The following is a 27,457-nucleotide window of genomic DNA, read 5'->3' on the forward strand; positions in this document are numbered from 1 at the left end:
TGATCTCATAATTTAAATATTACTCAACTTCCTTGCAGTTCTTGGAGTTATGCCAGAAATGATTTCTGGCTAATGCAGTAGATGATTTTCAGAATCTTTGGATTATTATGAAGAGCTTCCTTCCTCATGGAAAAAGAGCTACAGTATCTAAAGTAGACACCTAATAATGCAATTCAGCTGAGTTGTCTTTTAGTATATTAATAATATATATCAAGTCTGCTTCCAGTCTCTGAGGTTTTGTGATATTTATAGCACTTCATCTAAGTGGACTGTATTGATGTAATTTAAATATTTATTGTATATGTATTGATATAACACTAATTAAAAGTTTTTCCTGGTAAGTTAAATGCTTTTTTTTTTGGCTATGTTTTTGCTCTTCTGATACTAATCAGTTTTGATATCAAAAAGCCTTATAATACTAAAATAAATATAAATGTAATAGAATTAAAAAAAAACCAAAAAACAGAAGCCAACAAAACCAGAAGCCCCCCACTCTAACATTTAAAATAAGATATCTTGGGCAAAAGTATTTCTTGACTCAGATCTTGTTCTTTGCAGGTCCTTTGCAGTTCCTTCAAAAATCAGTGTGCAAAGTCATGGACTATTCAAGACTCATTTTTAGCAAACAGGGACTTTGTAAATGAAACAGCTCCAAAACATGCCAAACAAGGTGATTTGTAAAGAAATTATAGTTGTGGTAGAGCTAGTTTCCAAATAATAGGGAAGACTCATTTTCCTGTTGATATAAATGAGGCAAATCTGTGGATTTGTGTTTGTGGTCACTGTCTCCGGTGTCCCTGTCGGAGGTTCACTGCACCTAAGGAGTGTCTGTATCTTCCAAAGAGCAATGGCTTTCTCAGGAGTGTGCCTAATGGTTTACCTGTCAACATGTGTGAAATACCTGAGGCTCTCACCTCCCCACTACTGTCAGCCAGTCTTACTGAAGGCAAAGCATTTATACCTTCTGCACAGCTCTGTGCTACTTACTCCAGTTTTAGGGAGACCAGTGCAAACCTGAATAATGAATTTCACTGTGTCTCATCATGGATATACAGTTGGATCAATGATACACAGCTGGTACTTCCAGCTTCTGCTCTGCATAAAATTCAAAGCAGGATCTATTTGCACATGTTCGTTGTCAAACCAGCAAGCTATTATCTGCCTTTTTTCTGTGGCCTCCTCTTTCTTCCTACACAACTCTGAACAGTGTGGCACACCATATAAATTATACCTATTCAGGATGCATTTATGAAGGCCAAGTCTGCCACAAGTAGCTTTTTTTTTCTTGTTCAGGAAGAACAAATGCATCTTGTGGAGGGACAGAATGTAAGAAAATAAAGATAATGCAGAAAGCAGTCTCATACCTGAGGAGTTGCAGCTGCATTAATCACCAAAGATTAGGAACGGGCCTGCCCTTAACAGCTGTGTCCAATAAGAAGATGAATGCTACTAAAGACTTGGTTGTGCTGTGAAGAGAGTGGGAGTTTGTTGGCCATTCTGTGAAGAAGGAGTCAGTGCTGCAAGGAGCTGCGTATGAGAAATCACTGAGAAGGTATGGAAGTTTTGCAGTAAGATGTCAACAGCATCTCTTCCTCAATTACCTTGGATTTTGGACTATTGGCACTGACTCTTCACATGTTTTAATGATGGAGTGTTGATGTTACTTTTTGAGTGGTTCTAATTCATGTATGGTATTAATAATACACATACAGCACTTAGTATGGTACATAAGAAAATAGGTGGAACATTTAGACCTCAGACAGTGACAATGCTGGATATTATTAGGAACCTACTGGTAGGCAATGAGAGCTCAGGGTAGCACTGTTTTTCACTCCTGTGGATGTAATCTATCTAGGTATTGTATTCAGTAATGAGTTCAGATATTACTTGTGTGTGTTACTTCATTAGATGAGGATGTAAGGATGATGGTATGAAGAGAAAAATGGAATCACAGGCTGTACTACTTAGCAGTATTACATTGCTGGGATGCAGTGACCTTCAACAGTATTCACTTTCCTTATTCCAGATAGGGGTGAAGTATATTCAGGTTCTGCCTATTTCAATGTTTTCCAGTATTTCCCAGAAACTGTGGAGAACCCCCCTGGTGTGCTTGCCATGCAGAGAAGCTGGAGGAATGGGGTGACAAGGATTTTATGAAATACAGTGAGGACAAACATGAAGTATTGCATGTAGGAAGGAATGGTCCCTTGCAACCACAGGGAGCAGCTGTGCTGAGAGTACATGGGGATTTTGGTAGAGAGCAATCTGAGCATGGGCCAGCAGCATCCTGGGCTGTATTAATAGGAGAAAATAAGGCTTTGAGGCAACTTAAAAGGAGGCTTCTACCTTGCTGATACTTACAGAGAGTGTACAAAGGAAGTAGGATCAGGATTCTTGTAGTGGGGTATGGTAGGATGATAAAAGACAGCAGACAGAAGGGGAAATGAGAACAGCTCAGTGTTTAGAAGGGAAGATCTTCCTCCATGTTGAGGACAGTCAGGCTCTAGGCGTGGCTGCCTGGAGAGATTGTCCAGCTTCCATCCTTGGAGGTCTTTAAGACTGAAATACAGACCTGAATAACCTGGTCGGAGTTCATGGATGAGCCCACTTTGAGCAGGAGGTCCCTTCCCATGCCACTTACTCTGCAACACAAGGAACTTATAACACAATCCAGAAGTCTATATATGCAAGTCCTAGTAGCAGTAGCCCTTTTTCAAGCACTAGTTCATGGTCAGACACTGTAGCACATTAGCTTTATTAATTACTCTGTGAGCAAGGTTGCAGAGTTTCTGCTGTAACGCTGAAATGCATTTTCCATGGCTGTGTGTTGGCTGAATATGCACCAGGAAAGCAAGGCTCAATTCAGTGGCAGCTGAAATTCCTTTTCACTGCAACTCTCTGGTGGAAAGAGAGACTCTTTGGTGACATTTTCTATCCATTTGCTCTTAGACCACCTGTGCACTTTTCCATTAACTCCACTAATTTATTTATGAAGCCATTATGAAGAAAAAAACTCTAGACGTTTCTTCTTCTGGTGTTTATTCTGTTTGGCCAAATAGCCTAGCTCTTTCAGACTGCACTTAGGCTGGGACGCTCTTCATACCCTTTCAGCTGAGCTCTCCACGGCTAAACTAGGATGAGCCTAAGTATCCAAACTAGGTGTTTTGCAGTGTTTGTGGGATTTCTCTGACTGAGCTGGAAGCGTTGGGCTGCTAGAAGCGCGGGCGGGAGCGCTGTGAGGAGCCCGAGGGCTGCGGGCCGGCCCCGCTCCCTCAGCGCACGTTTCGCGCCCGGCGGCGGGGCTGAGGGCGGGCGGGCGGCACGGGCGGAGCGAGCCCCGCCGCTCCCGCCCTCTCTCCGCCCCTCGCCGCCGGGCGGGCTTGGGCCGGCCCTTGGCGCTCTCCCCTCCCCTGGCAGCTGCGAGCGCTGGCAGCATCGCGGGCGGTGTCTCGTCCGCGCCCAGCCGGCGGGAGTCGAGGGACGCTGTCCGTCTGTACGCGCTGCACGGCCCCGACATGTTCCAGCTCCTGCGAGGCTTCCTGCTGCCGGCGGCCGCCTGCGACGGGAACAGGGATGGCGAGTCCCGCTACGCCAACCTCTTCCGAAAGCTGGACCTCAACGAAGACGGGAGGGTGGACATTGCTGAGCTGCAGACGGGCCTCCGGGCCATGGGCATCCCTCTGGGGAAGGAGGCGGAGGAGGTAAGCGCGGGCCCGCGGCCGCTGCCGAGCCCTGGGCAGGGAGGGAGGGAGGAGAGGCGGCCCCGCCGCCCCGCCCGCAGCTCCGGCTCTGCCCGGGGGACGGGGCGCGGCCCGGCCGGGGCTGCAGGGCGCCCGGGAGCCGCGTCCGGCGGCGGGGGCCGCTCCTTGGTGGAGGCGGCCTCGGGCCTGGTGTTTTCCTTCCACGGGCCGCAGTTCCAGCGCCAGGGGCCGTGTTCTACAGGCACGCCCCGGGCTGTAGGCGAAGGGTCCCGAGCGCGTACAGCTGTCGGCGGCTCCTCTGCCAAGTGGGTTTACTCATCATGTGTGGACTTTTGACATCCTTTGTCTTCTTGTTGAGTGATATTCGGTAGCACATTCCTCTTCCGGCGCGATAAAGGATGGTAATTTACAGCTTTTGTCCGCCACTCCACCCATGCATAATCTCGATCGGAGTAAGTTAGGGTTTGCTTTGGGCAGCAGGTAGTGGAAACCTGCATAGCTGTAGGTTGCAATTTCAGAACTAGGTTTTGAAGCTAGACACATAGACATGGAAGTTATTCTTCTTGACGTGGACTGTTGTCAGATATCGAGGTCCTTTATTAGAAAATGCACGCTTTTAACAGCGGCCATCAAACCATGAAACTGACAGTGCTGAAATTCTTGATGGTGTGGCTTCTGCAGTGATCGGTTGGACTATAACATTCCTTTGGCCCTTGTATCAATGTTGTGACCTCAGAAGTCAGTGAAACTTAAGTCATCAAGCATTCCAGTGTGATGCTGACTTACACTAGCAGGCTTGACCTGTTACCTGGAAAAGAAAGTTCTCTTTCCTAATTATTTTCAGTAATCCCCAGGGATCAGCACATAAAATCATTTAATACACAATTCTGTCGGTGCAAGTGTTTGTGTGGTAAGGCAAGTCTGTGCTGACAAGACACACATGGGTTTATTTAGGATGAGCAGGTACACGTGAGAAGTGTGGGGGAAGCTACTATTGTAACAATTCTGCTTGTTTCAGTTTAAAGAATGTTTCCATGGCATTCCACTGCTGTGCCTGCACTAGCTGTTGCATACTTTCTGAAGGAGGTGCAGGAAAAGGAACTTAAATTTCAACTCCATTGTTATAAGGTGTATTGGGTCAATAATTCAGTGACCTTATGCGGATTGTGTGACATTTTTTCCCTGTGATCTGGTTATTTCGTTTTTGTTTTTGCCTCCATCTGTTATATTTAATTCTCTGTCTCCTATACTTAAGAGAAAAGTATCCAACAGGCCTCTTGATTTGAATGGTGTTTATTCAAGAGTATAAATGAAAGCACATTTTGACTTCAGTGTTGCTGCTGGTCAAAATCACCTTTACAATAGGCACCTTTTGTGTTCTTAGGTTTTTGTCATTAAAGGAGGGACAGGTTGGCCTTTTTGGTTATCCATGAGAGTTGTCAGTGTTCAGAGCATGCTAACTATGAACTCCAGTCACACATTCATACACACATTGTTGTAAACCTGTTGTACCAGTTTGACTGTAACAATTTGGGGGTTTTACTTATATTGAACAACAGGGAAACAGGTGGCCAGCTAATTTTCTGGTGTTTAACAAAGGTGGTCTTCCACATAATTCACTGAAAGCCCTGATGTGCTGCTGAATATTTGAGCAATTTAGAATTGAAGTTCGAAGTTCTTTCTCAAAATCAGTGATCTTCATTTATAGTGCACATCTGAGTAGGTGTCAGATTATTCTCAGCTGCTTCAGGATAAACCGAAAGGGACACCCATGAAACAGATAGGCATAACCTAGACATACCTGGATGTAACTGAGAGCAGGAACTGCTGCCTTAGTTGCTAAAGACACACCGAGTAAACAATATAAGCCATGAGTCATCCTTTCATTTGAGAGGGGTGGAAGAAGTGTTGGAGTGCAGGGAAGCTTCTGTGTGCTCGGTGTTTTACACCAGGGTGGGCACAGTTGGAAGCAGACACTAGAGCAGTGCTGTGTACCTGTTAATAACTGCACTTCTTGTAAAATGAGAGCCTCAGTGAGTCTTGCCTTCTGTGTCTTTCCTGCCTTTTTGTGGCTAATCTGCTTCCTGTACTTTCTTGCAGCTCAATGCTGCCTTCTCCCACTTCAAGCTCTAAAGTGATGTTCAATTCATTTTTCTTACTGCTTGGTAAAAAGGTATTTTATTAATGAAGTGAGATGTTGAATTATCACATTTGGAGAGGCAGAAGCAGTCTTATAATTACTAACAACTAATGAGTAAGGAATTGAGACATAAAAATATCATATGATGGGGCAAAGTGTTTTCTACTGAACTGCTCAGCCCTGCAAGCACAGTGGCACCATGGCATGGACAGAGCTGGGGGTATCCTAGAGCAGTGTCAGTTTTGGTGCATCAGAGACTCAAGCCTCATTTTGTTGATGTTGGTCTGTGTTAGGTTTTCAAAAATCTCTTGCAAGGCTGGCTTCCAACACGTAGGATGAAATGCATATACTTGGGAGTGTTGGCCATTGTCCTTCTGAGCTGCACAGCTGCTTTCTGGCTAACCTGTGGAAAAGGGACTGTATTTCACTGCAAAGTCAGTTGGTTGATCCAAAATTGTACCACCTTCACAGTATAGTGTTTGTGCTACTAGTACTGTTTTGCAATTTTGTCTTCAAGTGCAGTTCCTCTCTCAAAAGAATATGCATGTTTTTAAAAGAAACAAAGCTACTATCCATTTGAGTAATAGACTACAGGTCTCCTTGCACCTTCTATCAGCTTTGGACCTGTGTGGTAAGCTTTGGAGGTGGCTTGCATCCCTCTAAAGAAGAATCTTTTTTTTTTTCCTCCATAGCTCAACCTGACAGAACCTCCTGACTGTGTTCTGCTTGACATGCCTTTTGGCACTATCTGACAGACAAAAGTAAATGACTGGGAAATCTGCAATGTGTGCTGCTTGGAGGCTGCCAGGGTGACTCCTAATTTTATATTGTAGGATATCACCTGCCAGGAATGGGTTACTTTGCAAAAGATTCCTGATATGATGCATCATTATCTATGAAGGAAGAATTCAGGGTGGTAGCTATCAAATGTTGCTCTCCAAGCAATATGAACAGCTATTGTACAGTGACTTTGATAAGCAGGGACACAAAGTAGATGCTGGGACCAGATCACAAATGATCTCATGCTGTGTCTTCAGAATGCTGTGAGTCTTGTGGGCGGGAGCACCATAAATGGTGTGAGTGGTTGGATGAAGTACTATTTTTGTTCATCCTTTCCTTCTGCTGCAGTCAGTCCTTACAGTAAATCCATAGGAGGTGAACCCCATATTTCAAACTTCATTTTGGGAAAGGAACAGCCACGTATTCAAATTCAGATGCTATTTATACATTGAGTTCTGGACTAGGAAGATGTTACTGAAATGAATAACTACATTCTGGAACCAGCCTAATGGTCTTATTTGGACTAACTCTCTTAACATTTTGATACAAGCCTTTGGCCACATTAAAGCTCTTTTGGATGCAGCAACAGCGTCAAGGGACTCCTGTGTGGTGGAGAGAGGGCTCAATGAGACTGAATTCACAACAATCAGACTATTGGAATGCACACCTGGAACAGCAGCCATCTAAATGGTCAATTTAGAGTCACTGACTGGTTCTGAAAATTTGAGTCCAATCACGTCTAAAAGTACTCGGAACACCTGAAGTATGTTTCTGCATGTAAACCACAGGAAATTCAGAATTCTGCCAGGTGAGGCAGGCCCTGTGCTGTGCTCCACTGCTGTGTCTCAGCATGGGGATGGCTGAGAATGGCCCAGGTGTGTATTTGTTTCCTTCTGTGCTTTTCTCTGGCCTCTAAAACCTGCAGCTAGATAGTGCTTCAGTGCTTGAGCTTTCCCTAGCAGTTCTTAGTCCAGAAAGCACACACCTGTTTAGTGACTGAGCTAAATGTGTCCTTAAATATTTCTCCACTGCTTTATTAAGATTTTTGCACTTATTTTAGTTTTGGTAACTTCTCTTATGTGGTAAAATTAGAAGGGTAGAAGACCAAAGTAACTGAAGCCTCCTTAAGCATGTTGTGGCTTGGCTAAAACAGAAGAAACAGTGATTACTTTGGCAACTTGAAGGAAGATACATGAGTATTTTGTATCACACTGTATCTACTCTAAGAATTTATCATACCTGATATGCAGACCCACAGTCTTAAAAGCTTCAGTATCTCCCTGTTTCTGTGTCATTCTTTATATGAATTGAAGCTTTCTCTCACCTTAAGAGTTTGCCCAAAACCTGGTATTACAGATTTAGAGTAGTCTGGCGTCTTCAACTTTTTACCAAGACAGATGTCATGTCATGTGATTGTAGAAAATTGGAGCCATTTAGTTCCTTTAAACTTCCCTTTTCTGGTCATAATAGATGTGATGATTATGATGGTTATGGGGACTTGTGAAATACCACAAATATCTTCAGTAATGTGTTCAGTTAGTAAATTGGAAATTGAATGTATTCAATTTACTTTGCTTCCATTGTAAACAAACATGTCAATCATTATTTCATTTCTATGTATACAGCTTCAGAAGCTTTTAACTGATACGTGCTTTAGTCTCCAAATCTCCATATGAAAGAGCAAGATAAATCTTAAATTTGTTTTCATAACACTTCAAACATCCAAGGAGATAAAATGAATTTAAAATGAATTATTTTTTAATACTAACTTGATAGGTTTTTTCTTCAACAGTGACAGGGTACAGTGAGTGATTAATTCTTCCTCCTGTTGCTGCAAAGTGCAAGAATGCCAAGAATTCCCAAATATGGGAAGCCTCACCTCTGAGACCTCTCTTAACCACTGTGTTGAAATGCTTTGCTAAATCCCTGAGACAGCAGTGTGTTCCAGGTGAACAAACAAGGGAAACTCTTAAATCTTTTGAAATTACTATGGCTGGGATGCCTCAGTAACAGAGTTGCCCTATTTAATGGGAAAGCTTAGTCTACCAAGTATGCTCAAAGTCAAAAATACTAATGTAACTTGCAAAGAATGCTGAAAGAAAGTTCAAGGAATAGTTTGCATCTTCCATGTATGCTGTTTCAGATTCTTGAAATTTAATTCATAGCTATGAGTTGAGAGAGTTTATCCAGGTCCTGAAGGAGCAGCCTCTGCGAGGCATTTTGGGAGCGCATACTCACGCTTGCATCTTGTCCTTTTTTGTCCCGTTTTCTAGAGATTCTGTTAGCTGAAATGGACCAGGGGGAAGATCTCTGCCAGTGCTGTCCTGCTGCAGGGAAGAGCAGTGCTTAGGACAGGGAACAGGAAGGGGAAGCTCTACAGCTGATAACATCTGCTGCTGTCAAGGGTGCAAGTCTGCTGTGCTGGAGCGGGGGGGCTCCTGATGTCTGTCTGTAGCAGGTTTAAAGGGACTGCTTGGATACTGTTTACATGTTGGTAGTATCCTTTGGGAGGCAAGAGAGTAAAAATGAATGCTGAATTTGGAGAAGTTGGGAGCCTTTAGAGGCAGTGCAAATTCTGGTTTTACCCAGTGTTGTGCTGGATTTCTGGAGGTGAAGTGTCAGTCTAGTTCGTGTGTTATGGGGCTCGCTGGGCTGTAATGCTGTGTGAACACATCCTCAGGCCCTGTCCCTTTATGCTGGATTTATCTCCCAGCTGATGTGGTTTGACAAGGCTGATTTTAATATAATCTTTACTAGTGATTTTGGGTTATCATAATCTGCATAAATTTGTGTAGTCTTAGCAGATATAAATAGGAAAAAGACTGTTGTCCACTATGTGTCCAGTAAAGGGAGAAGTGCTGTGTATATTTCAGCTGGGACTGAATTTGGCATCCAGTAATATTACAGATGAATGACTTAAAACTGTAGATTGCAGAGCTATGTGAATGGCTAAAAAAATACTTAAGAGGAAAAGAGTTGAAGAAGGGGAAAAAACAGTATTGTGATTGGTTTTATATCTAGTAACTCTGATTTTAAAAGCATATGTGAAATTTGCTTTAAAAGGAAATGTGAAGTGTGAATGTCTAAAGACATGAGGATGTTCTCACTGTGGTGCTGGAGTTCTTTGTATGCAGTATTTGTATCTGTGCCCTTTGGAACTCTACTTGCAGATTGCAGAACACGTAATTGCTGCTTGCACCAGTGATGTATCTTGAAGTGCTGTTTTATGCTTGTGTCTTGTAGATAGCATGATAGGAAGCAAATAACTTCTTGATGAATCACTTCCTATTTAATATTCTTTACATTATATTAATTAGCTGAAATAACAAGCTAATGAATAGATTGGTAATCCTTTGTACTCAGCAGCCCCACCTTTCATGCGCATTTCAGTTTTGTAAACAGAATGTAAAGGCTCGTGCACAATACACAAATAATGATACTAAATAAAGTAAAAATCAGACTGTGAATTTAAGAGAAGTCTACATAAAAACATCAAGATTATTAGTGTATTGCATTCGTTGCCTTTATGTTGTAACCATGAATGTGTTGAAGTTCAAAACTTTGGCATAGAGCAATCTAATAATTCATCAGGACACTTACAGAGAAAGGTAGGGAGTTTTTGATGTGTATATAAAGCCTGTCTGTAATTCTTTTTTTTTAACAGACCTGCTGACTGACTTACATTTCCACACCAAATACAGAGGTCTTCTGATGGAGTAGGAATTCAACACTGCAACATGATTTATATAATAGAGAATTTAAAAAAAAAATACCTTCAGTGTTTCATTCTGCTTGTGGCCTCTTGTGTTGGTGTTGCCTCGTTGTGCAGGACTTGGAAAGTAGCTGTACTAACAAAATATACAACAGAAAAAGAACAAAAATAGTAGAATTATGAAGAAAAGAGGAGGAAAGACAAAGGTGACAGTGTCATGAGCAAATAGGTCAGCACAGGAGCATTTTAGTCTGTTTGTGTGAAGGCCTGTAGCATTAAAAAGAAAGATCACAGAATCAAAGCATTGTTTGGATTGGTAGTGACTCTTAAAAGGTCTTGTAGCCCAATTCCCCTGCAATACAGGAAGGTTGCTATATCAGGTTGCTCAGGACCCCACCCAGCCTCACCTCAAATGTTCCCAGGGGTGGAGCCTCTGCCAGGCTCTGGGCAACCTGTGCCAGTGTTTTACCACCCTCATCATAAAAAACTTCTTCCTTATATGTAATCTGAATCAACACTCATTGCATTTCAAACCATTACTCCCTGTCCTATAGCTACAGGCCCTGCTAAAATGTTTGTGTCTTTTATCAAAGCCCCTTCAAGTACCAACAGGCTGCAGTAAGGTCTCCCTGGAGCCTTCTCATCCTCAGTCTGAAAAACTCCAGCCTTTCCTCATAGGCGCCTCACAGGAGAGGTGCTGCTGCTCTCTGATCACCTTTGGGGCCTCCTCAGGCCCTGCTGCACCAGGGCTGTGTCTTTGCTGTGCTGGGGACCCCAGAGTTGGATACAGGGCTCCAGGTGGGGTCTCATGAGGGCAGAGTAGAGGGATGCGAGCTCCCTTGAGCTGCTGGTCTTGCTTCTTTTTCTGCAGCCCAGGATATGCTTGGCTTTCTGGGCTGCAAGCATACATTGCTATAGCTCATGTCATCATCTAAACTGTCTTCTGTATGTGTCAGTAATTAACAGTTCTTTATGTGGTCACCATTTCATTTTACCCAGTGAATTATCCTTACTGCTTGGGATTACAGTTTTTAGGCAATGAGAAAAAAAAATGGTGTGCCTTGAAAAACAAACATTTGGATCTGGGCCTTTGTAAAGGTGAGCTGATCCCACAGTAAGGCAGTAACAAATGGCAGGTTTTCTGTGGCAGGCATGCCAAACATTGTTTCCCAGGATTTGCAGGCGGGTGTTGGCACCTTGGTTCCCGCTCTATTGTAAGTATGCCTATTTTAAAATGCATCCAATTCTCCTCCATCTGAGAAGCTGGTGACCCAGGCACTGGGAGAGTGACAAGTGGCTCTAATTATACAAAATCTAGTGGTATGTTAAATGCAGAAGAGCAGAGTTGGATTCAGTGTTGAATTGAAGTGGGGAGTGATGGACTGATGCAGTAATTTGCTTGTGGAGGCTGTGGAATCTCCTTCCTTGAAGATGTCCAACACTCAGCTGGATGTGGTCCCACACAAGCTGATGGAATTAGATCTAATTAGACATGCTTTCAGCTGGGGTTGAGTTCAGTGCACTCCAGAGGTTCCTTCCAGCTTGAATTACTATTTGATGCTGTGAAGGGGCAGTCTGTACCAAGGACTTAGTGTGCCAGGCTCCCCAGGGAATCCAGAGGTGTCTTTGTGCTGGCTGTGCCCGTGGAGCATGGAATCCCCCAGGAGGAGGTTTCTGCCTGCCAAGTAGAAGACAAGCTTCTTTCAGTGTTCCCTTTAGTTCCACAAACTTGCAAATTACTGATTTTAATCTGAAACTTTAACACCCACGTAATTAGTTCACCTTACAGACAGCAAGAGGCTTTTGTTTGCGTGAGCTTTTAGATTTGAACTGAGAGAAAAACACATGTGCCATATGTTTTTGTTCCCTGTCATTTCTGTTCTGCTTCACTGAGAGTGGCTGAGAATGACTTGAAGTCTGGAAAATAACTGTCAAAACAAAAGTAGGAAATGTAGAGTGTGTTTGTGCTTACCATTTTCTCAGTGTTGCAATATGGAATCCACTTCTTTGGCAGGTGAACTGAAAGGTGTCCCCCTTCACATACAGAAATTACCAGCTCTCTAAACTAACTAGGAGTTCCTGTTTTCTTGGGCTCACATTATCCTCAGCAGTGGAGGTTTTATTATAATTATAATTAAGTTCAAGTTTTGTCCTCACAGATATGTGAGACAGAAAACCACTTTCCTTGTTCTGCATTTTGGTTTGTGTAGTTCAGGAAGCAACAGGGAACAGTAACAATTGGAGTGGAGCAGAACTCACACACAGTGATTCCAAGTGTCACATAAGTCACCTCTTCTCAGGAGGGTGTGGGAGCCCAGCAGGACGCTCAGACCCTGCAGCATGAGGTGCCATGAGTGGAGTAAAAGATGCCTTGGGATTGAGTGTCTTTGAGAGGGGACTCTTCAGACTAGAGTAGTTTTTAATGGTGGGGTTTGGTTGGTTTTTTGTTTGGATTTTTTTTTTAATAATTAATCTATTAGCCTTTCTTAATTTCTTGTTAGAAGGTTGTGGTCAGGACTGTATCCATAAATATCTGTAAATGTAAACTAACTTTTTGTTTTGTGATGGGAAATTCTGAACAGCTCTAACTGTATTGACAGAGGCATGGAACTGAATTGATGACTATATCTATCTGTGCTGACAGGTTATTAATAGAAATTACAATCAAGCTGGACTTATGACTGTAATAAGAACACTGTTTTTCAAAGGTGATACCAAATCACAGTTATCTGAATACGTGGTATCTTGACTTGATTTTTATTGTGCACAACTTGCTGTATTATAGAAGGTAAATAAGTTGCTCATTTCACTGGCATACCACATCAGTTTGCTCCATTTTTTTGAGAAATCCTTGATCATTTTATAAATTTTGGTTCTTTGAGTTGAAACTTTAAAGTACATTACTTTTTGTAGAGGGATAGGGAAGATGAAGGAGGCAACATAAATGTATGTAGATTTCAGTCTTTTTCAGACTCCTGCAACAAATACACCAGTTTTCTTCTTCCTTAGTGTTTAGTTTCTGTAGCCTAGAACTTGTTGGACTTTGGTCTTTTGAGTACCTCTACTAATTAAAGAGGAATAAACAGAATTAAAACCAGATTTTGCAGATTAGAGCAGCCATTCAAATATTGTTGAGGGTTACTTTATTCAGAAACTACAGTTGCACAAGGCAGTCTGCTGAATAGAAGATATGGGGAAGAATTTTTGGTGCTTGAAATTTGGAACAATTTCAGCTGCAGAAAAGAAGGGCACCGGTGAGTTTTTCCAAGAAGCAGGAGCACACACAGCTGACTGTGCTGGATTTTTGCAATTCCCTTCACTGTGCACAAAAGCCCAGTGCTCTTCTGCTCCATTCTTGGCCTTGTGTGATCTGCACGGGACTGAAGCTGAGCAAGGCTGTTCAGTTTTGGTGCTTTTCAGCATCTGTGCTGCATGTAATCTCAGTGCTGTGAAGCTGCCGTTAGTGAGGAGATGGTGCTGTCACCTTGGTCTCCTGTCTGCTACTCAGTGCTCCCCCCAGGATTCTGCACATTGAGGGAGCCCTCAGGGACCAGTGTCCAAAGGAGGGGATAAGACATAATTTCCCCTTAACTCTTGTGTTCTGGAGCAGGGCTCTGGGCTGGTTTCCTGCACATCCTGCCCAAGGAGAGGGCAGTGCTGTGGCAGCACGAGGGGCGATGGCAGCGGCCGCGGCCCTGCTGTGGCCTTGGCTCTCCGTGCCCAGAGCCGCCCTTGCTGGGGTGTAAAGCCCAGCTCCTAAGCCCTGCAGAGCTTCCCTGGCTTTGCCTTGAGAACAAGCCGCAGCAATCACAGGCTGCTGCTTGCAGAGCTGCTGTAATTGCCCTTCCCTAACAAGTGAAGTTTTCACACCTGGAGATGGTGAAGTTTGCTGGCCCTTTGTTGGTGGGGAAGTGTCTGCCAGGGCTGTGTTTGAGACTTGTTTCCTGCAGTCCTGGCAATTGCATACCATGCATTCAATGCATAGTTAATTTTACATGAAGTGTTTCTATCTGCAGGACAGTTCCTAGGAAGAACATGCAAGAAAGGAAGATAAGTGTGTTTGTGTTTGTTTAAAATTGTAGTCAGGGCTTCAGTTGGAAGCAGAAAGCCGTGTTCCCTCAAACACTGAGGGCTGCACGTGCCAGTGGGGCAAGATCTTTGTGAGTTTTTGGTCAGCACTTGAAGAGTTAATTGCTGTTTGTACTTGTTATCTTTATAATTCATAATTAATACATCACTTTATTAAGATGATAGTCAAGGTTCTGCTTGTTTTACTGACAAATTTCATGTACAGGAAGCTCCCAGGCTTAAACTTGTTCTCTCTCAGGTTTTTCTCATGTCCCCCACCTCTTCCTCCACAAATTATTTGATACCTGTAGGTATAACTTGCCAGTGCTGGTAAGAAACCTTAAAATTTCTGCACAGAAAAGTTATGTAAAACAATAAATCATACTTTCTTAAATTTATATTTGCTGCTAAGTGTTTTCTCTCCCTATGCAAATAGGGAGAGTGTTAAATTCTGAAAATGAAATGATGCTTTGTGACCTGCTGTAATTTGGACAAATAAAATACTAATTTTTGTCTCAATAGAAAATTTTTAAAGCTGGGGATACTAACCAGGATGGACAGCTGGATTTTGAAGAATTTATGCAGTACCTTAAAGAACATGAGAAAAAGATGAAACTGGCATTCAAGAGCCTGGACAAAAACAATGATGGTATACCTTGCTTTGTTTTATTTGTTCAAACATTGTCTGAAGAAACTGCATTAAAAGTAGTGTAACTTATATTTGTCTGACTGGAAAAAAAGCTGTGAATATGGAATCCTTCTTTTCCTTAACATGATCATAATTAGAGTTTGCTATAGATTTCAAAAAAAAAAAAAGTCTTTATTCTTTCTGTTTTCTCCACGTACACTGAACTGGGGCTCCTTGTTCCCCAGATGGAGAAACTGTGAGGAAATTTCTGACTATTTCTAGCTATTAAAGATAAACCTGTTTTTAACTAACTGTGTATTTGCATCCTATTTGCTTCATCCTTGTAGCAGACAATCAAAACATGTCATCTGTGCTAAGTTGATTTTTAAATCATCTTTGCAATTATTCAGCTGTTGCAATGAACTCCAAAGTGCTAAGATCCACATTATTAAGATCCCCATTTTAAATATGTATCATCTTTATTTTAATGTTTCAAGGAAAAATTGAAGCCTCAGAAGTTGTCCAGTCCCTCAAGATATTGGGTATAAACATTTCAGAAAAACAGGCAGAAAAGATCCTGCAAAGGTCAGGAATTATTATTTTTTGAGGCAGCTTAATCTTCCTTGTATTGTTAATTTCTATATTTTTCTGTTTCAGAGAGGGGGATAAATGGGATTATGACTTTGAAAGGTGTTGCTACTTACTATTGGAGCATCTGGTTCTGGGAGGAGAATGTGGCTTTGTTTCTCTGTAAAGGTTGTTGATAGAAAGAAGCACTGTATTATGTTTTTAAATGGAATAGGACTGATGCACTTGGATAAGAGAAGAATAGTTTTGAAAGGCCATGGCAGATTCAGCCTTGAAGTTGCTATATGGAATTTACAGTCAGTTTGGAATTTACAGTTGTTATTGATGTGATAAGCCAAGTTAAAAAAAGAGGGGGGAGGAGGAAGAAAAAAAAACAGAACAAAACTCCACCATTGCTATTTCCTTATATAGTTTTGTACAATTTCTTTTCAGTATTGATGCCGATGGGACAATGACAGTAGACTGGAATGAGTGGAGAGATCATTTTATGTTTAATCCAGCTACAGACATTGAAGAAATAATTCGATATTGGAAACATTCCACTGTAAGTTCAACTTCCCTTTTAACCTAGTGCAGCTCTTAAGTTCATCTCTGATGTGTTAATTTGTGATATTGACTGTAACGGCTTCACACTTGTTGTGTTTCAAGCATATCTGTATTGTTTGGTTTTCCTTTTCACTTCATGCTCTCTCATTTACGAGCAGGATTGTGTCAGATGAGTTCCTTCTGAAAGAACATAATCATCTAAACTTTGCAAATAATTATCAGTAATTCTTAGGACAGAATCTTTCCTCTTTTGGAGATATTTCACAGAAAAAATAATAACCACAATAATAGATATTTTTCTTTGCACATTACAGTACGATTTCATTTGTTGAAACAGCTTATATAGACATTTTTACTGTTTCTTATGTTGAAATTAGTATTTTCATTATATACTATCATTATAATTATCATAAAATCACTGGTGTCTTGACTGGTGATTTTCTGGGCACATCGTGCTCTTTTGTGCCAAAGGATTTAATTAAGCATACAGAATATGCAGCAATAGGTTATCCACTGTGCAGAGAATTTTTTTAAATTTTTATTGCATGGAGCTGTTAACACCTCAGTGACTGATTTTTAAGAACAAAAATAAAGGAAGTAAACCAATAGTAATCCTGTTTGCTAAATATCTTTCCTGTAGATTATTGGAGGAAATAAAGTAAGGTTGGATGCCTTTGAATATAGTGAGACCATTTATGTATCCAGGGATTAGTCAGCATTTCCATTATAAAAAACATTTTATGAGATCTGAGAGCTTGGAGTGTTTGACACTGTACAACCCCAGCTGAGGAATGCATGCCAAAAGGCAGTTAGCTCCCTGTTTGCTGAAGAGAGCACTCGAAGCATTGCTATGAGATCAAATTGTCCTGGTCCCAGCTTGCTTAGTGGAAAAAACCTCTGCTTTCATAAAATGCTCCTTACTAATATTACAAATAAGATCTGTATTTTTGTTTTTTATTATGGATTGTCATTAGTTGCCCCCAAGAAACAACTGAGGGAGTCTCCTGTGATCCTGGTGTTGCAGTCAGCTGATGACCCAGTTATCACAGCAGGCAAAATCCAGCACCACAGCTGGTCTTTGAGATAAGAGCAGATGTGAAACCTCCCAGCCTGGCTGGCATTTACAGACAGCTCTTACAATTCTGTTTTTATTGTATAATTGCTATCAGACCCTTCCAAGCAGATATAGCTGCATTGGCATAGAATTACTATGGTAGCTGTGGCCTGTTGTAAACACCCTCAAATTTATCTTTTTTCTTCATTAGTTGTGTTTAGATCTCAGTACACACAAGGTTTAAACCCTGGTAGATATGCATAATATCTCTTAGAACGCTGAATTTATGTTTTGAGAGTTTTGATTGATCTTTTGATGTTTCTGTAGTTGAGCAACTTACTTTGAAACCTCAAATGCAAGAAAGATGAAAGGATTTTCCAATTAATCTCTTGTGTGTTCAATATCCAGAATAGGTGGTGCTTACCCTTTTTGTTCGGTGGCTATATTTACAGTCTGCATTCTGCAGTTTTTGTCCCAAATGACCAGGACAGTATTCTATCTACTGACAGAGAGAGAATGCAGCATAAATTAGGGATATAATGTCTACAATTAAAATCAATGGTAGTTCAAAGGTTTATCAGTTAATACACTTTCTGGTCAGTACTTATCAGTTATTAATAAATTTTTGTTATTTTTATAAATTTAATTTATGTGTAATAGCAGATTTGCATTATCTACAGTATACTTTTTCTCATGTATGATGATCATAGGTTACACTTAAGAGTAACCTTAAAAGTGACATGTGAGATTTCATAGTGTTATGTCTTAGTTTTATCATTAAAACCTATATTAATGTTGTTCTTTGATCAAATCCAATGGCAATACAAACGTGCCCCCCTTAGTGAAATGTCAAACTCTTACAGCTGAAAAAAGTAATTATATGTGTCTTTGAGTATAACTGATGATCTGTCAAACTATTCGTTTGGTAGGATAAGGACCAGCAGTCACTGCAAATAGAATACTCTGATATATCAGCTGTTAAAACCCTGCTTTAAAATGCTGGGGAGTCTGGGAGAAGGAGACATCCCACATGTGTGAATAAATTACCGTGAGAGAAATCTCCTGTTAGCAACCTTAGGAGATTACCAAAGTAATCCTACAAGACTGTCTGGTGAAAGGTTAGCTGCAACATATAAGCATTTGAGCTTTAGTGCTGACTTTAAAGGACTGCTGATCATGACAGAATGTCTTTGCTTGGGCCATATTCAAGGAGGAAATTTGTAGTAATTTTTAATGATGATGGTGCAGTCTTTGAAATGGTGGGTCTGTGGTGTTATTGCTAAATATGTATGTAGGAGTCACTTAAAGTTGCTTTTCATTGAATAGCAATGCATAGCAAGTTAATTATAGAATGTAAATTAGAGATATTTTTTATTTGTAACTAGCACTTTATTTGCACATTCTTAGGTAGTATATTCATTTGGAGTTAGAACTGTGGATAAAACTGAGGTGATGGAACGAGGTAGTTATTTGCACATCTTTGCTTTGGATTCATAAAGGTATTGGATATAGGAGATAGTTTGACTGTTCCAGATGAGTTCACAGAGGAAGAGAAGAAGAGTGGGCAGTGGTGGAAGCAGCTGTTGGCAGGAGGAGTGGCTGGTGCTGTCTCTCGAACAGGCACAGCACCCTTAGATCGCCTCAAAGTCATGATGCAGGTAGGTGCAATGTTCAACAATGTCTTGGTTTCCAGTGTCACTTCAGTTTCTAGAGATCTGTTGGGAAAAAATGGGGGGCCAAGGGTAGTGTTTAAATTGCGGAGGTCTGGCTGTGTTTTGACTATTTCAGGTTTTTTTTGTGTTCATAAAAATGATATTTTGTAGATGTGGGGAAAATGTAAGCACAATGTTACAGTACTTGTGCTACTAAAATTAGATTTTTTCAATAGTGCATATGGTTTTGTTAGTTGATATATTTAATCAATTTAATATGGTGAGTTTTATAATTTAATCAGAGCCATATTCTGTACTGTGACTTTGCTTTTGGCTTTTTTTAGGTTCATGGTTCAAAGTCAAACAAAATGAATATAGCCAGCGGTTTTAAGCAAATGTTGAAAGAAGGTGGTGTGCGGTCCCTTTGGAGGGGAAATGGTGTAAATGTTGTGAAAATAGCTCCTGAAACAGCTATTAAGTTCTGGGCTTATGAACAGGTAGGATGATAAATCAATAATGAAAATAAAGCCAAATACAGTCCTAAATCACTCTCACTGTTCATTATTGGCATTGTTGTATTATATGGGACTCGTCGTCTTGTCCCCTTGTCCCAACTTGTCCCCTTGTTGGGGATTTTGTCATAGTAATTTGAGTGACTTTCAGATTTAAAATAGTCTATAGAATGCTTACTGTTAGGCAGATTTTACTGTTGTATTCTAAGCAGTGCAAATGAATTATGTCTGTTACATGTTTTAAGCTGTCCCTGATTCTGCACGGCCTTGTGTGGAGTACTGCAGTAATACCTTTATTATTGCTGCAAAGTGACAGCAGGCAAAAGCCTGGCACATTATGCTAGCTGAACTTACAGGGGGTTCATTTAAAGTCAAATATCACAGTGCTATGTATGATGCCCTCATCCTGGATTTCAGAGTTATATTTACCTCTGAATCAGCTTTAAGCATCATGTTAAGGCCTAATCCTCCTTTGGAAAATGAACTCCCATTCTGGTGTATTTAAATGAGATTTATTTTTGCTCTGTGAGGCATGCTAGTGCCTGAAGTAAGACCAAATGAGCACGCTGCACATCTCTGTACAAGGAGGAGATAAAAACAGCAACAACAAAAAATCAAATAAATCTGGGGATGATGTAAGAATGAACAGCAGATTTTGGTGCCACAGAGGAACTTGGGCACATTATTCTTTACTCATGGAATGACACAGTATGTACAGTGCTCAAAGTGCTTCTGTGAAATTGAATCTGTGCTTCTGTGAAATTGTTCATTCTTTGATTGGACAACTGGATCTGCAAGGGAATTTGGTTCCTCTTTGTTTTCTGGCGTTCTTAGTGTAGGTACCCTTGAGCTGGCTGTTTGCAGAATACCTGATGGTGACTGAGGTATTTAATCTAAGACTTCTTTCAGGCTGGAATGTTTTTTATTGTGTTCTGGAGAATCTTTTTGGGTTAGCAAATGTGACTGTAAATGCATGAAAAACTAAGAACAGCTTGAAAAGACATTTTGTACTATGCTCTTGCCTTTTATAATAACTCTTACCACTACTTAAAAAAATGTGTGTTTGTGTTTTTACTATACAGTATAAGAAGATACTCACTAGGGATGATGGAAAGTTAGGCACTGTTGAAAGATTTGTATCTGGTTCTTTAGCTGGAGCAACAGCACAAACTTCTATTTATCCCATGGAGGTAAGAGAATCTGATTCCATTGGAGCCTGAAAAATGTTTGGTTTGTTTCCTAAGTAAACCCCATTTTGCTCTTGAAAATAGTGTGAAAATTCCACTCTAGTCTGGTATCCTAATTGTTTTACTTTGGACTTCCTTTCAGACTTTCAGCGCTAGGCATTTTAGATTATACTAAGTTCTAACTGATTCTTGTATATTTTGCTGTATAGTATTTTTTAAAACAATATTTAAATAAAACCTAGTGAAGGAAAAAAGATCATTCAAGAACATTTACAATTCAGTATGTATCCAAGCATTTTGTAAATTGGGCTTAAATCCTTTTCCTGCTATATGTAAGCAAGGAATAGTGTTGTCTGGACAGACCTGAAGTTCTGTTGTATTATGATGGAAAGCTGTTTCTGGTAATGAGAACAGTGTGGGGGAAGGATGTGAGAGCTACAGCTCAGGCTGGGTGGATTGGCTGCTCTTTCCCCTGTAGGCCATACCTGTAGGTGGTACTGCACGCTGCAATTTAACTTGTGTAAATATATTAACTGCTCCAGTGTAACTGTAACACACCATTTCACAGAAACAGCATGTATTTTCTTTACTGCTGGTTCTCCACAAGGTTTATCACTTGTGCAGATCCTTGTTGGAATAGATGTTGGGGCTGGGACTAAACCAGTACCAACATCAAGTTTGGTAGAAATGGCAAATGTAACCTAAATAGCTTTTTCATGGGTGGGGATTTCAGTAGGAATGGAACTGTTTTCATTGCTGAAGTAATAATGATCTCTTTAAAGAGCATCCTTGCTGTTCCAGAGGGTCAGTCCCAGCTGAGCTGAGTATAGAGATGGGTTAAGTTAGGGAAGAACTGAAACATGATGTAGATTGGATTACACTGCTCAGGGGAGACAAGGGAACTGTTCTACAATATCTTCTGGTCTTCCTCACAAAGATATGGTACTGTCCTAGAAGTGTTTTTAGGATGTTTCGAAATAAGAGAGAAAAGCCAAGTGCCAGGAAATTCCTGAGGGAGATGCAATCTTATGAGGCTTTAAAGTAGACCAAATTGTTGCTCAGGAATCTTCATCTGTGGTTTCTTTTGGATGCTGTTACTAATTTCTTTGTCCTAAGATGCAGTACAGACTTGCTTGCATTATTGATCAGGTGCTGGGTTTCACTAGTGAGACACAATTATTCCTTGTATTCCTCAACTATCTCTCTAAGCGTCATACTTTTTGAAATATTATTTTCTTAATAGGCTTTAGTGTTCCCAGATCAGAAGTATGCTCTGCTAGCATGTTAGTACTCTCACTTGAGCCTTAGCTAATACTTCTATTGAATATTGCCTGCACTGTTGCCTTCAAGTTGATCAAATAACTGCCTGTTTTAATCAAGAAAATAAAGCTAAAATGCAATTTTAAAAGGCTAAGAATTTGTAAGCTAGTGTATAGTAATGTGTGGTGCTCTGCACTAAGCATAGAACTTGAAGAAGCCTTCTGCTAACAATGCCTTACTGAGATTTGCAGCACCAAAGTGCAAAGCACTTCTAGAGAATTCAATAAGCAGAGATATACTGTGTATCTAAAATAGATTAATTAATAATATGTAATAAGACTGCTATTTTTTTTTTCCTTTTAGGTTTTAAAGACCAGATTGGCTGTGGGTAAAACAGGGCAATATTCTGGGATGTTTGACTGTGCTAAGAAGATTTTAAAAAGAGAAGGTCCAAAGGCCTTCTATAAAGGCTATATTCCTAATATTCTGGGTATAATTCCTTATGCTGGCATTGACCTTGCTGTTTATGAGGTGAGATTAGATCACTGAATGCATGTAGCTGTCATTAATTAATTTACAAAAAGCGTAAATATATTTAGAATGTGTGCATTATTGTACAATTACAGCTGATTCAATTTTTAAAAGACAAATGAGACTTTCCACTGATGTTACTAGACCTCAGTGTTTCTGTTTGCCCCTCTTGAGGAATGCCTGGGCAGATGGGTCCTTCCAAGCAAGAGTACCAGGCAGGAAATGTGCTATGAGAGGATTATACAGACCTTGGCAGTACCACAAGCTTTCACACTTACCTAACCTTGTTAGACTGGAACATACCCATTTTATGGGAAATTCATGCCTTTAAAAGGATATTCATATTATGATAGTTTATACATTTTTTTGCCAGTTGTTAGGTTTATGAGTGGATTATATTAACCTGAATTCCTTCTGTGTCTGTGCATGTTACCAGAATTCTTTCTGGCTGACACAGCTTTTCTGAGGAGCTTGAAACACTGTGTCCTTCCTTTCCAGAGGAACTGGCACCTATTTCACCCACCAGCAATGTTGAAAGACTTTTATCTACCTTAGATAATATGTGTTGCTTCAAAGTGTCTCAAATAACTCAGACACACAGACTAATTTTTTTTCTAGTCTAGACAAATCTTTTTTTGACACTGCATTAGCTATCACCACAACTGTTACTGTTTGAACAAACATTTTCAAAGCTGTATGGAATTTCTTTTCTACAGTTTGCATCCTTGTTTCTGCATGGGGTGATGTGCACAGATGTGTGAGTTTTCGTTGCACTCTGTGGGGTGCTGTGTTGTTTCCCACCTCCTCTCCCCAAAGTATTGGGGTGCATGGGCCCTTTCCTGCTGCTGGATCTTCTAAGGATTTCTCTTCTAGGTGCTAAGGTGTTCACCTGTGTACTTCAAGCACGTAGTGAAATTGATCCAGTGAATTTGGTGCTTTTCAGGATTGAGCCCTCAGGATTTGTTATGAATAAAGAAGCACTTGGATACCTTTTTGAATGCAAATCTCTTGTCTTACTGTTTAATTTTGTACCTTGGCAGCTCTTGAAGAGTACATGGCTAGAGCACTATGCATCAAGCTCAGCAAACCCAGGAGTGTTTGTGCTGCTGGGCTGTGGCACCGTGTCCAGCACGTGTGGCCAGTTGGCCAGTTACCCTCTGGCTCTCATCAGAACACGCATGCAGGCTCAAGGTCAGTTCTCCTTCCTGAAAATGCTTCTGTGGGGTCACATGAAAATTGTATCATGTGGGATAGCTCTAGCACAGACATAGGAATAAAAAAAAAACCAACTTGGAAAAACTAAGGTCGTATCTGGAAAATTCTTCTTAATGTTGGTCCCTTCTGCCTCTTACCCCCAACACTGTTGTTCTTTATACTCAATTTAAAAAGTAACATTTCAAGCACTGGTGCTCTGTATATTCTGAGAGCCAATTCCATACAAGACTACCAGACACAGCCCCTGTCATAGTCTGGAAGCACTCTTCTAAACTTTACAATGTTTTCTGAATTTTAGAGATTAAATGATAGAGCTTGAATTGTCCTGAGAGGGTAGACAGCAATGTTTGCTCTGTAGGGCATTTCATTAGGATAATTTCATAGTTGAGATCTTTGTTTGATAGGTTTCTGCAGACTTAAGGATGGGAGCCTAGATTTCCAAAGGAACATAGGTGGATAATGCTTTCCACTGGGATTTAGACACATGGATATCTCCCAAATGTCTGGGATTAAAACATCTCTTTTCAGTGGACCTGAGATAATAGGCTCGTGATCCAGGTGTTTGAGACTTGCTCAAGATTTTTAATATTACTAGAACTGTTTTATAACACAATATCTTTTTGTTCTAGCCTCAGTGGAAGGAGCTCCACAGTTAAGCATGGTTGGTCTCTTTCAAAGAATTGTTGCTACAGAGGGACTCCGAGGACTTTATAGGGGCATAGCCCCTAATTTTATGAAAGTGCTTCCAGCTGTCAGCATCAGCTATGTTGTATATGAAAAAATGAAACAGAATTTGGGAATAGCATGAAATGAAGGAAAGAGGTGAGGTGCTTATAATGCTGTTGGAAACACCAAAACAATAATGTTTTCTCAAGTAATCTGCTCTCACAATTAGAGACAGATCTTTCTAGAGAGATGCTGCGACTTCCACATTTGTCCTTAGGTGGGAAGAAACTTTCTTAAATTTTGGTTCACCATTTTTAAACAGATACCTATATTGCACTTTAAAATGTCACTGAGTTTAAAAAAAAATAAATCAAGAAACTGTCTTTAAATCAGCAGTATGTTCTTATATTTAGGAAATCATGCATATTTTACTCATTGGGGTTTTTTTAATTTGTCCTTTTTAAATGTGCATTTGTCTTGGATGAAACCAAAGGTAGGAGAAGTCTGTACTGCCTTGATACTGAATATATGAAAGTGACTTTGTGTTTTGTCAAGCTGCCTACACTCAAGCAATTCACAGGCGACATTTTGCATGCCTAGAAGTGAGCACTTTTGTTATTTTTGAAGACTGAATGTTAAGTTCATAAGAAATAGCATCTTGGATGCACACAATGATGGAATAGCACATTAAAATGTAGCCCATCACCTTTGTCTTCAGGCAAACCTTTTTATTTTTCATTATTTAAAGAGCCTGAGAAACTGCTGTTCTGCAGAATCGGAATACCTCAAATGGATTTACACGGTATTTTTGTAATACAATCAGCAATTTTGATAACTTGCTTCACTGGACCTGCTTTTCATTGCACTTGTAAATGTCAGCACCATTAACTATGGCATAATTTGGGTTACAGCTGCATGTTTTATAGGATCATAATACACAGGAACAGAAAAAGATTGGATGTTAGATCCATTCCATACAAGTGCAGGTTGCTATTTAAAAACAGGATGGAGGATCCAGGATGAAGCTGGTTGTAATTCCAGTACAGCCAATGGCAGAGCTGTTCATAGCTCTGGGAACAGGGATGCTTGTCATTTTGGACTCTCCATTCTTTCCCTTATTCAGAGGGCTACATCCACTCTGTGCTTTTAGCCAGTAGAGGATTGCATTATTATGTAAAGGATTTTTACAATTTCATCATGCAAGATCAGTCTTCTGTGCACATTGGCTGTGGGTGTGAAATTGGGATAGTAAAATACTGAAGTGTTTTGTCCAGGTGACCAAGTGGCAATGCTGACCTCAGGTGCCCATCAGCTTGGTGTTAATGTAGCATGCAAAGCAAAGCATGCATGCAGACCTGCTAGTGCTTGAGAAACAGCTCCTCCTCAAAAAAACAAAGCAGCCCTTCCTCAATGCAGAGCTTTAGTAGGCATTTCCATGTACAAGTCCTTCCAAAGTGACTTCCTTTTCTTTTTTTATTTTTTTTTTCTTGGTGTGTATGGAGGGGCACACAGTTGCCTTCAGGCCTGAACACTGAAATAGATTAACAATTATTACCAGACTCTTTTGTTAGGCTTTTTCTCCTTTCTGTAATGTGTAGTGTCTTCATCTTGGTAAATTCGAGATTATACTTACCTTGACCTTCTAAAAGCAACTGCTCTTAGACCACTTTCTGAAATTGGATTACTGAAGGAAGAACTTTGTTCTGTTAAGGTCATTAAGGGTCTTCTTTTTAATTCTTTCTTTTTTTGGGTGAGCATGAGGGGGTGCATGTTTTTTTGTTTGTTTTGTTGTTTTTTTTAAGCAGAAAAATAAGCAAGCAAAAATAACTGCCTGAATCTCCCTTGTCTAAATATGCTTTAGGCCATATTTTTCAAACAGCAATCACATGTAAATTTGTGTTCAGTGCTTCCATGGCTGGTGTTTATTCTCCATAAACTGATGCATAGCAATTCCATAAAATCTGTATTATAGAATTTTTTATCACATTTCAGAAAATGGCAGCTCTAGCTGTATTTTGGCCTTCCCTTTAGGGAAATGTTGGACTTTGCACTTTAGAAAAAAGAAGTCATTCTATCCAAATCATTTATATGTATAATGCCTTTCTGATCAGAGTTTTCCTTGGTTTTGCCAATATCTTTGTACCTTTGTGGGATTTGTGAGATCAGTTGCTGGTAATTTTGTTTGACTGTGACCAATGAGCAAATGTATTGTGTGTGTGATGTAAAGATGACTTTAGCATTTCTATCTTCCAGACTTGTTCCATTTTGTTTATAGTGTGCAAGTGCCATTATGAGTATTGAAATCATGGTGACCTTTTCAAATGTTGAAAAGATGAGCTGTTTCAGATTTGATTTTTCATTATGTGCCTTGATGATGATGACTGTGGTCAATTGTGTATTCTTTGTCTCTTAAATGTATGTTTACCTTTCTAGCTCCATAAAACTACCAGTTTCTAATAAATCTTTGTTTCCTTATCTGGCTGGAGTGTGCTGATGTGTTTTTTTTTTCAAGGTCTGATAGATGACACTTCTTTATTTCATTACGTGCATAATACTCAATGCAAAAAATGGAGGCAATTGATCTAAAAGTAGGTTTCAGACTAGACTACGCTTTGCTATTACACTGACACTTGAAAACAGTTGGAGATAGTCAATTTCCATCCTGTTTACTACTGTCTCATTGCTTAATGGAAGACTACATGTTTAATATTTTTGCTGTTTGTTGAACTATTAGCCAATAATTTGCTTCTGTGTACATTGCGTGACAGAACTCTTCATAATCGGGGACAAACATACTTGCTTGTATTACTGCTGATCTTGCTTTGTTGCTAATCTTACTTGTTAGTCAAAGGATCGATATAAAATCTTTTCAAGGTAATTGACTTAATTTACTCTGCGTGTGTAGTATGGCTATGCTGCTGAAAGCTTGTTAGCAGCCAGCTTTGACAACTCCTTCTGAGGTTTTCACACCAATCCTTCAAATGTTAAAGATAATTGTAAACAAATTAGGGGAAGCTTTTCTTGTAACATAAGATTTAGAAGTTTTCTTTTAAGTGATGGAAGAGGTAGATGCACAGTGATGATTCCTGACTAAGTGAAAAATTTGATCTTCAATTTGACTTGAGACAAGAATGCTTTTAATTGCAAATGCTCGGCAAGAAGAGCCCAGAAGGGAAAGATTATTTGTTTTCCCTCCAAGATGTATGTGGAGTGTGAC

The 27,457-nt window shown here is 40.2% G+C and overlaps 1 protein-coding gene across 3 annotated transcripts; it reads left to right on the forward strand.

Moving 5' to 3' along the window:
- Positions 1 to 3,407: 3,407 nt before the first annotated feature.
- SLC25A24 (solute carrier family 25 member 24) lies at positions 3,408 to 26,715 on the forward strand. 3 transcript variants are annotated; one of them, XM_063165575.1, is made up of 10 exons: positions 3,408 to 3,701; positions 14,924 to 15,050; positions 15,527 to 15,614; positions 16,050 to 16,161; positions 18,717 to 18,875; positions 19,214 to 19,366; positions 20,464 to 20,571; positions 22,192 to 22,359; positions 23,400 to 23,550; positions 24,204 to 26,715. In XM_063165575.1, the coding sequence occupies exons 1-10, from the start codon at positions 3,516 to 3,518 to the stop codon at positions 24,380 to 24,382; spliced, it is 1,431 nt and encodes a 476-aa protein (XP_063021645.1). In that variant the 5' UTR covers positions 3,408 to 3,515; the 3' UTR covers positions 24,383 to 26,715. The 3 variants fall into 3 exon arrangements, with proteins under 3 accessions (XP_063021645.1, XP_063021644.1, XP_063021643.1); XM_063165573.1 differs by lacking the exon at positions 3,408 to 3,701 and adding an exon at positions 6,973 to 7,496; XM_063165574.1 differs by lacking the exons at positions 14,924 to 15,050; positions 15,527 to 15,614.
- The last annotated feature ends 742 nt before the right edge of the window (positions 26,716 to 27,457 follow it).

This window comes from Melospiza melodia, chromosome 11 (assembly GCF_035770615.1).
Source record: "Melospiza melodia melodia isolate bMelMel2 chromosome 11, bMelMel2.pri, whole genome shotgun sequence".
NCBI lineage: Eukaryota > Metazoa > Chordata > Aves > Passeriformes > Passerellidae > Melospiza > Melospiza melodia.